General features: G+C 42.0%; 1 protein-coding gene across 1 annotated transcript in view; it reads right to left on the reverse strand.

Annotated features, from left to right (window-relative positions):
* LOC310645839 (connector enhancer of kinase suppressor of ras 2-like) overlaps positions 1-16,755 on the reverse strand; it is a gene marked incomplete at its 5' end in the record, with an annotated part of 253,582 nt that overhangs the window by 144,124 nt on the left and 92,703 nt on the right. Inside the window, one exon of the mRNA XM_083371858.1 lies at positions 12,220-12,383. Coding sequence (XP_083227984.1) covers positions 12,220-12,383 — 164 coding nt within the window. The remainder of the gene's footprint in view (positions 1-12,219; positions 12,384-16,755) is intronic.

Below are 16,755 nucleotides of genomic sequence, written 5' to 3' on the forward strand. Positions count from 1 at the left end.
CAGCGCTTGTCCGAGGATGTCTTCATGGTCATGTGGCAGGCATGACTAGACGCCAAAGGCGCATGGAGCGCTGTTACCTTCCCACCGTAGTGGTCCCTATTTTTCTACTTGCATTTTTATGTGCTTTCGAACTGCTAGGTTGGCAGAAGCTGGGACGAGTAACAGGCACTCACTCTGTTACGCGGCAGTCGGGATTCGACCTGCCAAACTGCCGACCTTTTGATCGACAAGCTCAGCATCCTGACCCACTGAGCCACCGCGTCCTTCTTCCCAAATCTAGGATATGACAAATTAAGGCTAAACATCAGGGAGTGTGTGAAGATGCAATTTTACCATGTCTAGCCTAATGAATTTAATGATGTCTACTTCCTGTGAGGTTAATAGGGGATGGTGGCCTTTAGTATATGACACAGCAACATTTTATAAAGGTCTTCCTTTAAAGTGATGGAAAGGCATATCAGTTGTCTTCCTCCTCTGTTTCCAGGACAGTGGATTTCCAAACATGGAAAATGACCATTATGGGATGGTTCAAAAGAGATTTTGGAATCACTGGATCCAAATTCTTCTTATTCCTTTGACATAACTCTGCAATAGGGGAAGAATATTTTGGCCTAGGACTTCCTTGTCATTGGGAGGACAGGATAGGACAGGATAGGATAGATCCAATAGGATAGAATAGCATAGGATAGGATAGGATAGGATAGGACAGGACAGAACAGAACAGAACAGAACAGAACAGAAGAATAGAATAGAATAGAATAGAATAGAATAGAATAGAATAGAATAGAATAGAATAGAATAGAATAGAATAGAATAGAATAGAATAGAATAGAATAGAATAGAATTATTTATTGGCCAAGTGTGATTGGACACACAATGAATTTGTCTCTGGTGCAGAAACTCTCAGCATACGTACATACAAACAACAAAGTGGTAAGATACAAACAACAAGTGATAAATCATAAGATACCAATAGGAGAAGAAAGTAGGAAAGATGAGAAGGTGAAAAAGATGAGGAGAGGAGAAAGGTGAGAAGATGACAAGGATAACAGCAAGACAGTGCTGTGGGAGTTGGGGGTTTAGCAGAGTGATGGCATCTTTGTGTCTATGTTATTTTGGCATGCAATGCTCTATAGCGGTATCCTGATGGGAGAAACTAAAACATCCTATGTCCAGGATGTGAGGAGTCTGTAGATATTTTCTCAGCTCTCTTTCTGGCTTTTGCAGAACCACAGATCCTCAATGGAAGGTGAGCTGGTTGCAAGTGTTTTTTTTTCCTGCAGTCCTAACTATCTATTGATGACTGTACCTATCCTGTCTGGATGCTGTGCCAAACCAGTTATTGAGGTACAAAAATGAGAGACTCAATAATTCCTCTGTAGAACTGTATCAGCAGATCCTTGGGCAATCTGAGCTTTCTGAGTTAATGCAGGAAGAACATTCTTTGTTCTGCCTTTTAAACGATGGTTCCAATGTTAGGTGTCCATTTCAAGTCCTGGGAGATTGTAGAACCCAGAAAACGTGAAGTTCTCTACTGTTGATACTGTGTTGCCTAATATTGTATGAGATGACAGAAAATCTACTATCGTCTTTAGAGTTTTACGAGTGCTTGGCTCCAAATTGTTCCAGCTGCTCAAGTTGTTCTGCCTCCCGTCTGTATGCAGTAAATTTTCCATAGTGGAAAAGATAATGCTTAACACTAACATTAGTTTAAACAGAACGACAACAAAAAAAGTGGTTGGGAAAGGGATATATATACCCCCATACACACATTGAGTCAGCAGAGAGCAGGGTAAAGAAGGGAAGGCATCATCTCAATGAGTCAACTCGTTGGCTTATCGGTGGCCCTGTTGAACTGCGTTCTGTGCCTCTGAGATTGCTCTGCTGGCCTCGTGGAATTGCTGTGTAAAAAGATTTCCTTTTTCAAAAGAAGTAGAATCTTTTTTTCTTTAACCAGTTTAAATAACAGCAAGCTTCAAGAAGCGCAGTCCAGAAAAGAAAAAAAAAAACACCCACCACTGATTCTTTTCATCTTCCAAAATCTATCAAATTTGGAAAGAGATGTTTTCTTATTTGAGGAGAGAGATGGGGCCAAAGAGCCTTTCGAAATTCTCCACCAATTGGAAGAAATTGGCGGGTCTTTTCTCTCAATTGCTCCAGAGGGAAAGAGAAACCCTCCAGCTGTTACTTAAGAGCAGGATGATCCCTAGACATAGCAACCTTACTGAAAAGGTCCATCAGAAAAGATCATCTTGAAGTTACCTGGGGATTTTTTTAAAAAAAAGAAAAGAAAAAAGTGGAGAATTCAGAAGCATCACGGGCCGCTGGAAAGATGTGTAATGAAAGACAGAGCATTTACGCATGACGGGCTGCCACCTCTTCTGTCAACATACACCATATTGCAACGGGGAGCATTTCCCCAAAATTCTCTTCTCCTCTGAAAGACATTTCAAGGGCCAATTCTGTCTCATCAAACTGAATGAAAAGGAGAAGGAGAGAGAGATAAGAAAAAGAAGGCACGGTAATTACTCAACCTGGGGCAACTTTGAGAAGTGAAGTCCAAGTTGGAGAGATGATTCCTCCTTTAGCCGTAGTGCAAACTGTGTCCATTCCTGTTCATCTCAAGACACAGTGATGCCTCCCTCCCAAACCACTACCATACGTTCTTCTCCATTTCCGCACACCTAGACAGATTGTTGGTGGTCTCCTGTGTATTCAAGGGATGTAGACAGAACATAGGGAGATTGTACTCAGCACTTGGAATATTTCTACAGTGGTATTAGCCCAATAGGATTAATGATGCTTGAAACACTGCCAAAGAACATGGTGGGTGGACACCATGATAGCTGACCCCTGCCACAGCATAGAACAACTCAAAGAAGAAGTGCAAGATCAGAACACCTGGAGAGACCTGGTATAGAATTGCAAAGAGTTGGACATGACTGAATGAATAAAATCATCACCCCCATCTATTTCTTTGCCAGCACACACATATGTACACACACCTACATATGTGGGTTCCAACCTTGTGTGGTTCTCCTGTGAGGTTACTGGACAACTTGTTGCCTAGTGAACCTCCTGCCAAATTTGGGGTTTGAATCTAGGTCTATTCAGACCTAGTCCAATATTTTCATTATGTGTCCCTTCCCCCCCAGTTCTCAGTCAATGATATTTTGTTGCATAGGGCCATAGTCATGAGATGTAACCAGCTGAAGATCTTTTAAGAATGCGGAAGAGGGCTGGTAAGAATTTGTTGTTGTTATTCATCTTAATTACGTATGCTGCTCCCGCAGTGTCTATCTCCTTCTGCGAGCAGAAAATAAAGGCCACTAAGAAAGGATAAAAGATAACTAACCCGCACCAATATTGTAACTCCAGGTTGAATATGAGTCAGGACACATCTGGCATTGTGGACTCACTAAATTAATTAGGACATGCACCAGTGGACAGTAATCAAGCTTCATGTCAGCCAATAAACAGCACTATGATGAAGTACCAAAGATTACATTAGATTTAATCACCCTAGAATTTCATCTACTCTAGCTCAGAAAAAAATGGACAGCCAAGTCTAGAAACTGGGATGCTGAAAGCCTGTTTACTCAGAGGCAAGCCCAGCTGAATTCAGAGGGACTTCTCAGGTGAGCATCTATTGAGTATATACCACACGTGGCAGAAATGCAAAACAGACAAAACATACATCCAACAAGAACAAAAAAAAATGTGCACAAAGAGAGGAAAAAAATGACCCCTCCCACCACCCCCACTCTATATATGAAAATTTTAAAAACCCAATAAATTCCTCTCCCCTTACATAATGGGTCTAGAAATAATTATAGGTTTTCTCATTCTTATTTAACGAGAAAAGTGTATAAACAAATATTTCAGATGAGGAGATATCTATCTAATAATCAAACCATCCCAACATCTCATCATAATATATGTATAAAAACATATTTTAAAAACCAGTCAACAGGTTAAACTGAGCGTTATGTTATGAGCCTTTTTTTAAAATCCAAAATCTGCACTTCCCCCATCCAACCCCATCTTCTTGGATTCCAAAGGGTCTTCTAGAAATGGAATGGCTTCACCAGACGAAGTAAGAGCAGGGGTCTTCAAGCTTGGCCCAAGCAAAACATCTTCAAGGAAAAACAAAGGACGTTCATTTGCCCTTTTAAAAAAAACACCTTTGGGACAACCATGACCTGAATGACTGGGAATCTCCACAGACATTTTGCTCTCTCTATTGAAGCTCCACCTAATAAGAAGGAAGGACTCACTGCAGAAGAGCCTAATGCTGGGGAAGATCGAGGGCAATAGAAGAAGGGGACGACAGAGAATGAGGTGGCTGGATGGAGTCACTGAAGCAGTAGGCGTGAGCTTAAATGGACTCCAGAAGATGGTAGAGGACAGGAAGGCCTGGAGGAACGTTGTCCATGGGGTCGCGATGGGTCGGACACGACTTCGCAGCTAACAACAACATTGAAGCTCAGTTCTTTTATTATTATTTTTGTCCCTATATTAAAATCAATGAAAATATATATATTTTTTCAAGCAGCATGGTACACGCATACACACAACACATTTTGGCAGAATAGAGTAGCATGCTCTTCAGAAACAGAAAGGAGTGGGTCCAGCCAACCCCCTGCTTGTAGAGGAACAAAACACTGCAGAAAATTTCTAGAGAAAGAGAATTCCCTTTTCCCTACCAACTCACTTCTTAATTTTAAAGAGCCATTTATGTAGACAATGCTATATGCATAATTTAAATTATGATAATTAACCCACCGAGAACTTGCCAGTGCTTGCAATTTGTATCCTTTAGCAATCTGAGGAAAAGCCAGACATGCATGTCAATGCAAAGGAAGAGATCCTGCTAAGAGTTTGTTAAAGGCAGGAGGCCATACCTCCAGATTTGGCAAACAAGATTGCTTTAATAATTAATTGCCAGCCTCTTTGGATGGAGCACTGAATTAGGAAATGAGTACGTTGTGATTATAAAGCGTGGGTCTCCTGGGCTTTAATAATACTTTTTAAAAAACAAACAAAAAAACCAAGTTTGGAGGGGGGGGGGCAAAACAGATACTAAGGAGGTTGGAAATGTAATGTTCACATTTCTGCTCAAATCCCAAACTTGTGTTTCTGTATCTCACAGAAAGAAAACAAACAAACAAAAAAAACCCCACAACAACCCCATTTCTACCTCCTTAAGCTCCTACGTAGGAAAATGAGAGGCTCAGCGAACAATCCAGCCTCTCTTGCGTGTTGGAGGGATAAACCTTCATAATATGCTTTGGAGGTTTTGGTTTGGAGGGAAATGGCGTTATGCACTGCAATCATATTAAGGTAAAGGTAAAGGTTCCCCCGCACATGCGTGCTAGTCGTTTCCGACTCTAGGGGCCGGTGCTCATCTCCGTTTCAAAGCCGAAGAGCCAGCGCCTGTCCGAGGACGTCTCCGTGGTCATGTGGCCGGCATGACTAGACGCCAAAGGCGCACGGAATGCTGTTCCCTTCCCACCGTGGTGGTCCCTATTTTTCTGCTTGCATTTTTACGTGCTTTCGAACTGCTAGGTTGGCAGGAGCTGGGACGAGTAACAGGTGTATTAAAATATGCTTGGATGATTTGCACTGGCAGCCAGATTGGGGCATGTGTAGATTGAGGCACTCCTTGACTTACAGCAGTTCGTTTAGTGACCCTTCAAAGTGACAATGACACAGACAAAAGTGACTTGCCACCATTTTTCACAGGAAGGTTGCAGCAGCCCCGCCGTGGTCCCGTGCCCAGACATGACAGCCAAGCGATCAGCTAAAAAGAAGTGATCAGACCATTTGGCTTCCTGCCAGTAAGGGCAGCAGGAAACTATTGACCAGCAGGGGGAAAAATAAGTTTGACTCAATGCAGCTCTGCAAGATGCATCTATTATGGAGGTCCTGGGTGGTCTCTTTGTTAAAACAAAGAGAATTAGGAGAATAAGAGCATTTGGGCATGACTAGTCCAGCCCCCTGCTCAAGCAGGAGAAAAATGACCATCCAATCTCTTCTTAAAAACCTCCAGTGATGAACCACCTCCAAGTTCTGCAGGCAAGCCACTCCTCTGATTAATTGCTCTCACTGACAAGAAATTTCTCCTTAATTCTAGGTTGGATGTCTTTAATAACTTCTATCTGTTATTTCTTGTTCAGCCCTTAGGACAGAGCTGAATCTTTCCACAGAAGAACAGCACTGGAAGGGACCTTGGGGGGGGGGTGTCTTCTAGCCCAACCCCTTGCTCCAGCAGGAAACTCTATACCATTCCAGACAAGTGGCTGCCCAGTCTCTTCTTGAAACCCTCCAGTGATGGAGCACCCAGAACTTCTGAAGGCAAGCCGTTCCACTGGTTAATCGTTCTCACTGACAGAAAATTTCTCCTTAGTTCCAGGTTGGTTCTCTCCTTGATTAGTTTTCATCCTTTGCTGCTTGTCCTGCCTTAAAGTGCTTCGGAGAATAGCTTGACTCCCTCTTCTCTGTGGTAGCCCCTCAAAGATTGGAACACTGCTATCATGTCAACCCTAGTCCTTCTTTTCATTAAACTAGACCAGACATGTCAAACACAAGGCCCAGGGGCCAGATCTGGCCCGCGAAGTGGTTTCATGTGGCCCGCGAAGTATCCTGGAAACAGTGAGGGAACAGCCCCCACTGTCTTGGCCCTGGCCCAGAGACCCTCCTTCTGCCAGAGACCCTCAGATCTGTCCCACTCCTGCCCAGGCCCCCATAGGCACCCTTGATGCGAACGATGTAGAGTTGGCCACGCCCACCCAGTAGGCCATACACACTCTAGCCACGCCCACCCAGTAGGCCACGCCCACCCAGGCCACCCCCACCAGGCCCCATGAGGGCAACCGCAATGCTAATGCGGCCCTCAATGAAATTGAGTTTGACACCCCTGAACTAGACATACCCAATTCCTGCAACCGTTTTTCATATGTTTTAACCTCCAGTCCCCTAATCATCTTTGTTGCTCTTCTCTGTACTCTTTCTTGAATCTCAACGTCTTTTTTATATCGTGGTAACCAAAGCTGGATGCAATGTGCCCTACCCCTGGTCTGGGATATCCTTTACAGCATATGACATTTGCTTGTCCTTATGCCAGTACAAATTAGTGACAAGTAACAATGTTAGTATTAATCCTGATTGCATGAATGGCAACCCCAGCGATAGTGCTGTTATTTACTATGTCTTTACAAGCACAGCACATTGCAGATCAATATCTAAAGTCAAGTTCTTGAGATGATGTAAAACAAAAGCTGTAAATTATCTTCCAGTATGTCACAAAGAAATGACTAGGTCGTGTTAGTGAGTTTATAGTCTAGATGTCTGGTAAAACTAGCATCCGGTTCACCAGAAGGCAGGCCATGATACAGTGTTGGCCCCTAAAATGCCAACTGTCAAGAGTTTAAAAAGAGAGAAGCCAGTGAGATATCATTAGATATCATTAGCTCACGCCTAGAGAACCCTCAACCTCAGTGGGAGCTACAAGGTCAAAGTCATCTGCCAAATTGTTCTTTGGGCTCATAAATACACATGGAAGAACGGGAAAATGGATGATGCTGTTACCATGAGTGGAATCTCAAATTTATTCCAATGGCATTTCAAAGTTTCAGCATGTCGCACAGAGACAGGATGGCAGGTTCTCAGTTTCAAAGATGCTTTAGGGAATCCATCAAAAAACAAAACACAACAAAACAAAACCCCAGAAGGATTAAAATGTCCTGGGGATGTGGCCAAAGTGATTGGATTCTGACTTTGTAGCCAGCTGGATTCTTCAACCTTGGCTGGGCTTACATACGTCGTCACCCTGTCTTACATCATGGCTTAGAAACCAGAAGAGATGAAGCCAAATCCTCAGAGAATATGGTAGTCCTCGGTTTACAACCGTTCAGTGACTGTTTGAAGTTACAGTGGCACTGGAAAAAGTGACTGACGGCCATTTTTTATTCTTGTAAACACTGCAGCATTGTGATGGTTACGTGATCAAAGTTTGGAACCTTGGCAACTGACTCATATTTATGACGGTTGCAGTGTCCCAGGGTCATGTCATCTCCTTTTATGACTTTCTGACAAGCAAAGATTCACTTAACAAAGCTCACTTAACAAATTTCTCACTTAGCAACATAGATTCTGGGCTCATTTGTGGACATAAGTTGAGGACTACCTGTATTGGCTAATAAAAGAATGCAATGCTCCCTCAGGTGGCGTAAGTCCCCAAATGTTTTAATTTAATTCACTGGTTATTATTATTTTTTTTAAAAAAATGCAAAGATTATTCTTTTTGCAAACCATTTACATCTTGTGAACTTCAGCCCATGAATAATTTCTGCATTTTTTTTCTTCCCAGGAGTAAAGACTTACAGTATAAACAGACTAAAAGGTGAAAACTCTCATTACTTTTCCAAGTAGACAAACAAACAAACCACAAAAGAATCAAATGAGACTAACGAAGAATTTTTTTAAAAAATCCCATTTATATCCCGCCCTTCTCCGAAGACTCAGGGCGGCTTACAATCTAAGAAGCACAACTCAATGTGCTTAGCAATAGCCTTCATTCTATGTATATGCCTGCTTATTAGGGCTTTCGCCCCCCCCAAGCGGCATTATTACAAAGTCAGCTTATTGCCCCCAACAATCTGGGTCCTCATTTTACCTACCTCGGAAGGATGGAAGGCTGAGTCAACCTTCAGCCTGGTGGGACTCGAACCTGCACTAATTGCAGGCAGCTGGTGTTACTTAAGGAGGCCTTAGCCCACTGCTCCACCAAGGCTCTTGCAAAACATAACTTCCATTCGCATTCATACAATTAGTTTTAAGAGCTGCTGTCTGCACACCTGGCTCATATTGCCCTGCTAACGTCTACATTTCTTGACATATTGTGCATTCTCTTTCATAAGCCAGAATGTTTTCTAAAGATCTTTTTATTCGACGTGTACCCAAACGCACCTACACAATGCCTCTTCTGAAGGAAAGCTAGAGCGAGAAGAGAGCAAAAGAGCCTTTGAAGGGCAGCCTTTTCACGTTTACAAGCAAAAGATTATTTTGCGAGGATTTCAAGTCTTTGCAAACAGCTCTGTAAGGAGAGAGAAGATGTCTTCAAAAGAACTTGACTGGGCTATGCTCTTTTTGATAAAACCTGAAGCACATATTTTACTGACAGAAAGCCAGCATTATTCAGCACAGGCCAAAGAGAAAACAAAGACTGCACTATGCAAAGGTTTCACATCGGGCAAAAATATGCCAATTTTATAGGAATATAATGGAGAGTTATTTCATGTTAAGGTCTGAACGCTGCTGTTCAGAATTTAGCTACGTGGTATTGAGTGCCTCACTGAGAATAGAAAAGAAATGTACCATCATCATGGTGTCTACAACCTAGGAGCTCTTATTTCAAAGAACAAATGGTGAAATTGTCTAGGGAAAAAAAATGGAGCGGATCGCGCTCTCTTTGATAACAATGGACCTTTCTGTTTTGTGGAAGCACAACTGCTTCAATTGTGATCTTCAGTCTTCAGTTGGCGTTCCTAACCACAGTATTCCGAGTTAGTTTCCCCAACTGATAAGTTTGCTTTTCAGAGGAGAGCTTAAATTATTCGTTACACGTATACCTGTGGTGGAATGTAGTCTGGATTCCCAGAAGGAAGTGGCTTCACTCCAGAGGGCAATGAGAAAGTGAAATTTAGATATGGTAGGTTGCTTGGGAGGAAGAGAATTAAAACGAATCCTCTCTAATAAGTGCCCAGAATATATCTAAAGGTAAAGGTAAAGGTTCCCCCACACACGCGTGCTAGTCGTTTCCAACTCTAGGGGCCGGTGCTCATCTCCGTTTCAAAGCCAAAGAGCCAGCGCTTGTCCGAGGATGTCTCTGTGGTCATGTCGCCGGCATGACTAGATGCCAGAGGCGCACGGAACGCTGTTACCTTCCCACCGGAGTGGTCCCTATTTTTCTACCTGCATTTTTTACGTGCTTTCGAACTGCTAGGTTGGCAGAAGCTGGGACGAGTAACAGGCGCTCACTCTGTTACGCGGCACTCGGGATTCGACCCGCCAAACTGCCGACCTTCAGATCGACAAGCTCAGCGTCCTAACCCACTGAGCCACCGCGTCCCTCAGAATATATCTATAGTGATGCAAATAGTTGCTTTAGTTTGGCAAGATTTCTGTCTGTAGGTGAGGAACAATAAAGGAACTACTCAGAAGTAACTCTGTGTGTCGTTCTTGATTCTTGGAGTCTTGACAATACCCCATTTTCCAGCCTATGGATTACTAAAATTGGGGGCAACACTGATCAAGCATGGAAATAAATACTAAAATATAACAGAATAACAGGGACCTTGGAAGGGACCTTGCAGGTCATCTAATCCAACCCCCTGCTCAGGCAGGAAACCGTACACCATTTTAAACAAATGGTTGTCCAATCTCTTCTTAAAAACCTCCAGTGTTGGAGCACCCACAACTTCTGAAGGCAAGTCATAACAAACAGCAATAACATACAAAATAGAGCAGAAGAGTATTTTTTTTAAAAAAAAACGGTTTACCCAAAGGGACATAAAATGTCAAGAAAATCCATTAAAAACACACCCATAATGTAGTTCAACGGAATGTGTACCAACGTTCTTGGCTGGGAGGAAGAGAGTTAATACAGCTTCTCCCTAATTGCAGGGGTAGGCAACCTTGGCTCTTTTATGACTTGTGGACTTCAACTCCCAGAATTCCTGAACCAGCCATGCTGAGGGGAAAGGGAGAGGTTTCCAAGCTGAGCCATGTTGGCTCAGGAATTCTGGGAGTTGAAGTCCACGAGTCATCAAAGAGCCAAGGTTGCCTAGCCCTGCCCTAGTGATTCCCAGATCTACACTGATGCAAATAGTTGCTTTAGTTTGGCAAGATTTCTGTCTGTAGGTGAGGAACACTAAAGGGACTACTCAGAGATAACCCTACGTGTCTTTTGATTCTTAGCGTCCTGATAAATACCCCACCTTCTCACCTATGGACTACAGAATTTGGAGGCAATCCTTATCAATCACAAAAATGCTAAATGCTAAAAGATCTTTTCTAAAGATCTTTCTATTTGACGCGTACCCAAACGCACCTACACAATGCAATAACATCAAAGTATCGCAGAGGAGCATTTTAAAAAAAACTCATTTACCCAAAGGCACATAAAATGTCAAGCAAATCAATTAAAAAAAAACACAAAACCCAGTTCAATGGAACATGTACCAATCAATACATGTGCAAAAGGTTTAAATAAAAATGTTCTCACTCTGGCAAGACTTGATGTTCTGCCCTCTGCAGTGCTAGTGGGACAATTCAGTGGTGGGATTCAAATATGTGAACAACTGGTTCTCTGTGTGGATGCCGCTTCCGGAAGTCTGTTCTGGGTCTGGGCAACAAAACATTAGCTACCACTTCTGCCGAACTGGTGCAAACTGGCTGAATCTTACCACTGGGACAATTGCATCAGCTGTGTCTTTTGTGATCTCTGTGCCCTTGTGTGACAAGTGCTGAGGAACTCTTTGAGTCAAATAAACTCTTTTTGTGCCTTTTATCAATATTGGTGTGTGAAGAATTTATCCTATTCTTCAGAGAATTACAGCCAGAGAGCCAGACTTCTGTCTGTATGATCTATTAGATAATCTTCATCTTGATGTAATCTGGAGAGTTGTTAAATTTTATGCCTCTCCGAGCATCATTTGCCACTTACTGGGCTGTAAAATGTCTCTGTAACAGAGTGAGTGCCTGTTACTCTTCCCAGCTTCTGCCAACCTAGCAGTTCGAAATCACGTAAAAATGCAAGTAGAAAAATAGGGACCACTACGATGGGAAGGTAACAGCGTTCCATGTCCCTTTGGCGTCTAGTCATGCCAGCCACATGACCACAGAGACGTCTTCAGACAAGCGCTGGCTCTTCGGCTTTGAAATGGAGATGAGCACCGGCCCCTAGAGTTGGAAACGACTAGCACGCATGTGCGGGGGAACCTTTACCTTTACCTAAAATGTCTCTGTAGTATTTAATCATCTTATCTTTGTGTTCTGCAACTTTATCTTGGGACACATATATTTGCCTTCCTTCGTGAGGTTTTATGGAACTTTCCCCCTTTTCTCTGTCTGGTAAACTCAACCTTCCCTCCCCTTTTGGGATAAAGCTGCCAAGATCAAAGCAGAGCAAAGATCTAAGGAAAGGGACCCACTTACCAATGCACAGAGAAGATCAACAGCTTCTAGAATCAGCTCTTGATGGCCAATCCGAGTGACTCCCAATTCTTCCAGCTCCTGGTGAGTGATGTGCAACAGCTGTTCCCCATTGATCTTTTCTCTCTCAAAGTTTTTAATGTACTGTTGCAGGCAATCGTCAAGACCTAATTGAAGACAGTGACAATAGGAGCTTCAGTTAGCAATAGAAGATCAGTTCTCAGTAGCTTTACCACAGCTCAGCTGGAGCTAGAAAATGTCCAACCTTTCAACCTGAAGATTTTTATCTGGATAAGTGAGAACAGCAGATTCTTTAAAACAAAAGCAGCAAAGAGGATTATTTTTATTTACTTGCAGGCTTTTAGGCTGCCCTCATCTGAAATGAAGAACTGTAGCCCAAAGCTGAGACTGTTGAGGAATCCGTTGTTCTTTGGGTGCAAACGTAGCTCCAGACCTCCAGATGGCTCACACCCTGATGTTCGGGAAACTATTGAAGTTTAATATTAAAATTATTCAACATTAGATATAGTTTTTTTATTTTTATTTTTTAAAATACAGGTAGTCCTCAACTTACAACCACAACTGAGCACAAAATTGACGTTGCTAAGGTGAGGAATTTGTTAAGTGAGTTTTGCCCCGTTTTATGACTTTTCTTGCCATGTTTGTTAAGTGAATCGCTTAAACTGTTAAGTTAGCAACCTGGTTGTTAAGTGAATCTGGCTTCCCCCATTGACTTTGCTTGTCAGAAGGTTGCAAAAGGGGATCATGTGACCCCCGGGGACACTGCAACCGTCATAAATGTGAGCCAGTGGTCAAGCATCTGAATGTAAATCACATGACCATGGAGATGCTGCAAAGTTTGTAGGTGTGAAAAATGGTCATAAGTCACTTTTTCAGAGCTGTTGTAACTTTGAACAGTCACTAAGTGAAGTGTTGTAAGTCGAGGACTACCCGTATTGACATGAAGCTATTATTCCAAGCATTGGGGATGAATGAAGGCTGATCCCCTGTGAGGTGGGGCTTGGGCCTTTGTTTTATTTTGTTTTGTTTTGGGTTATATGTTGTTTTGGGCCATTCAAGATTCCTTTGGAATTGTTTTTTTGTAAATTGTAAGCTGTTTAGAGTTGTTGGGAGTTGGCTGGCCTAGAAATTTACATTTTTATGTGTGAACGAATAAATTAACTGGGATATGGATGCATCTTTTTAGAGCATGGGAATGCCTTGAAATGCACACATCTATACTGAGGTGTACAAGTAGTTCTCATCTTATGAACACTCTTGGGTCCAGAGCCTGTTGCTAAGCTAGGCCGTTGTTAAGTGAATGTCAACATCCAGCTGGAAAATCCAAATAAAACTCCAGATTAATTCTGTTTTTTGAAACTCTTACTGCTTATTGAATGCACTGCTTGGTTATGTTGAAGCAAAACTAACTCTGAGGTTCCCACACCAATTCACAGACTTAGACAATCGTTTTCTCAGCCAAACCCCCAACATCTTACTTAAGTAAAGGTAAAGGTAAAGGTTCCCCCGCACATGCGTGCTAGTCGATTCCGACTCTAGGGGCCGGTGCTCATCTCCGTTTCAAAGCCGAAGAGCCAGCGCTTGTCCAAGGACGTCTCTGAGGTCATGACTAGACGCCAAAGGCGCACGGAACGCTGTTACCTTCCCACCGTAATGGTCCCTATTACTTAATCCATATCAATAAGTCCATTTTGTTATGGGAACTGTCTGCTTTAAATCCACACCTGTTCTGGTGACCTTGACAAGGCTTCAGGCTCCCACTGTCTTCAGCTGAATCAAAGAAGTTTCGTTTCTCCATTTAACCCACTTGAAAGTAACACCTCTCCCCCACCTCCTCAATCTAAAGACAAGTTGAAACACAGAGGCATGTAGTTTCATCCTTGACAGTGATCCATGCCCAATTTTACAACTTTTTTTGCCATGGTTGTTAAATGAATCACTACAGTTATTAAGTCAGTCAGGCTGGCCTTAAGGAGGTCTAGCACCTGCCATTCACTTTGCTTGATGGAAGCCAATGGGGAAGGTTGCAAATGGCGATCACACAATCCCCAGGATGCTGCAACTGTCGTAAATACATGCCAGTTGCTAAAATGCCTGAATTTTGGTCATTTGGGAATTCTGCAATGGTTGTAAATATGAGGACTGATTATAAGTCACTTTTTTCAGTGCCATTGTAGCCTTGAACAGTTGCTAAACAAGGCAGACCTGTACTTCTTCCTTGAGGCTAATATGCACTTCCTATGTGAAATGTGGGTTGTGGGGGTACAAAGGGCAGTTTTGTTCATATTGAATTTATTATATAAATGATACCATGAAGCTGTGGTGGTGCAATGGTTAGAATGCAGGCTAACTCTTCCCACCGTCTGGAGTTTGATTCTGACTGGCTCAAGGTTGACTCAGCCTTCCATCCTTCCGAGGTCAGTAAAATGAGGGCCCAGATTTTTTTTTTGGGGGGGGCAATAGGCTGAGTTTGTAAACTGCCCAGAGAGTGCTGCAAAGCATCACATGGTGGTGTATAAGTCTAGGTGCTATTGCTATGTCTATACCCATAAGTCATACCCAAAGGTTGAGGTTGTCCATGTGCTAGATGAGGCTATGAAACTGGTTCAACATCTTGATGGTACAAAGATGTTATTTTAGCAGGTGGTACAAACCAGGATATGACCGTTAACATGTGACAGAATTTAGATCCTAGTTTCCTTCTTCAGTAGCAATTGATAAGGAAAGCACACAACAATGTGCTACAACTGTTCTACTTAACCAGGTTGGCAAATACTAATCAGCTTTATTTTTTAGCCTGCATTTTGGGCTACATTTGTGACCTACATTTTTGCTGTGTTCAGGCTTGTTATATGACAGCGGTGGGAGACTGACGTTGAGAAAGCTTTGAGGAAAAATATCAATTTATTTCTCCAATGATCTTTTATGAGCGCCTTCTAGAAATCCTACAAAAAGAAACGTGCTCCCAACAATATCTTCCTTCTTTATTGGTTTGTAGTTGGTTGTTTTCACTGATTGTAAACAAAATATCTTTAGCTATTTTACCTCATGACACACTCTAGGGAAAGTTGAGGGAAAGATTCCTGGCTAGACAGTTTCAGGATCAGATTGATAATTACCTTTTCTTCTCTTTTATGACCATCCGATTTGGGCTGTGTAATAAAGACGGCCACTTTGTCGGCTTTATGGAAGAAAATAAATCTAGGATATCATCATCAAAATCTCTTACTATTTATCTTGCATTACTAAAAATGATCAGAAGTGTAGAAAGCAAAGAGAAATAAAACTCTTCCTTTGCCTTCCATCAACCACTCGCATTGATCTTTGTAAGTTATGTTAGAACCAGTTTGGTGCACGAATTAAAAGCACTGGACTAAAAATGGAAAGATTCTGAATTCTAGTCCCATCTTGTTATGTGATTTGGGGCCAGGAAGAAGCCAAGAGCAAACCACTGCCAAAAAAGTTGCCAAGAAGTCTTGATATAGGAGTCAAATCTTACTTGAAATGTTGCTGTCTATCTGTCTCTCCATCCATTCATCCATCCATCCATCCATCCATCCATCCATCCATCCATCCAGAAAAGGCACCATCACCACTGTACTCAAGTCCTTAGGTTGTTTTGTTTTAACTGTATTTAACTGTTGAATTTTAATTGGTGTTTATATTTGTACTAAATTTTATATTTATATTTTACTGCATTGTAAGCCACCCAGAATTGCTTTGAATAGTGAGTTGGGCAGGATAAAAATTGAATAAATTCTCTCTCTCTCTCTCTCTCTCTCTCTCTCTCTCTCTCGTATCTATCTATCATCTATCTATCTATCTATCTATCTATCTATCTATCTATCTATCTATCTATCTATCTATCTATCTATCAATCTATCTATCTATCTATCTATCATCTATCTATCATCTATCTATCTATGTAGTATCTATCTATCTATCTATCTATCTATCTATCTATCTATCTATCTATCTATCTATCTATCATCTATCTATCTTCCTCTTCCCCCTCCCCCTCCCCCCTCCCCCTTCTTCTTCTCCTATCTCATTATCTACAAACAGATATACATAAACTAATACTTTTCAGAATGGCATCTCTCTAAATGTTAACCACTCAGCTTTAACGTAGCATTAGAAGCCATCAGGTCTATAAAAACTCTCATAGAACGCTTGATAAATCATGCTAGACGTGCTATCAGTAGGAGACAGAAAAGACAACATGGGTGAAAAGAGATTTTTTTTTAAAAAAACAACACCACAGTGGTTCTGTGCTAAAGTGTTCAGAAGGAATTTTCCCCAAGTCCCTTTCTGAGCACTCATCTTGCTAGTGTGCCATGCCTGATCAGGAAATTATGTGTACCTGTTTGATCAAAATATGCCTTTATGCCAGAGACGTCTATTATGAAAAGCAAAATTGGTGGGTTTTATGACTAAGGCTGCTCGTTTATGGCTCCCTGGGGTATTTTTTTGGGAAGACAGCTACTTAATGGCTCAAACAGTATGGCAGCTGACAAT

Source organism: Vipera ursinii (genome assembly GCF_947247035.1).
Source record: "Vipera ursinii genome assembly, chromosome: 12".
Taxonomy (NCBI): domain Eukaryota; kingdom Metazoa; phylum Chordata; class Lepidosauria; order Squamata; family Viperidae; genus Vipera; species Vipera ursinii.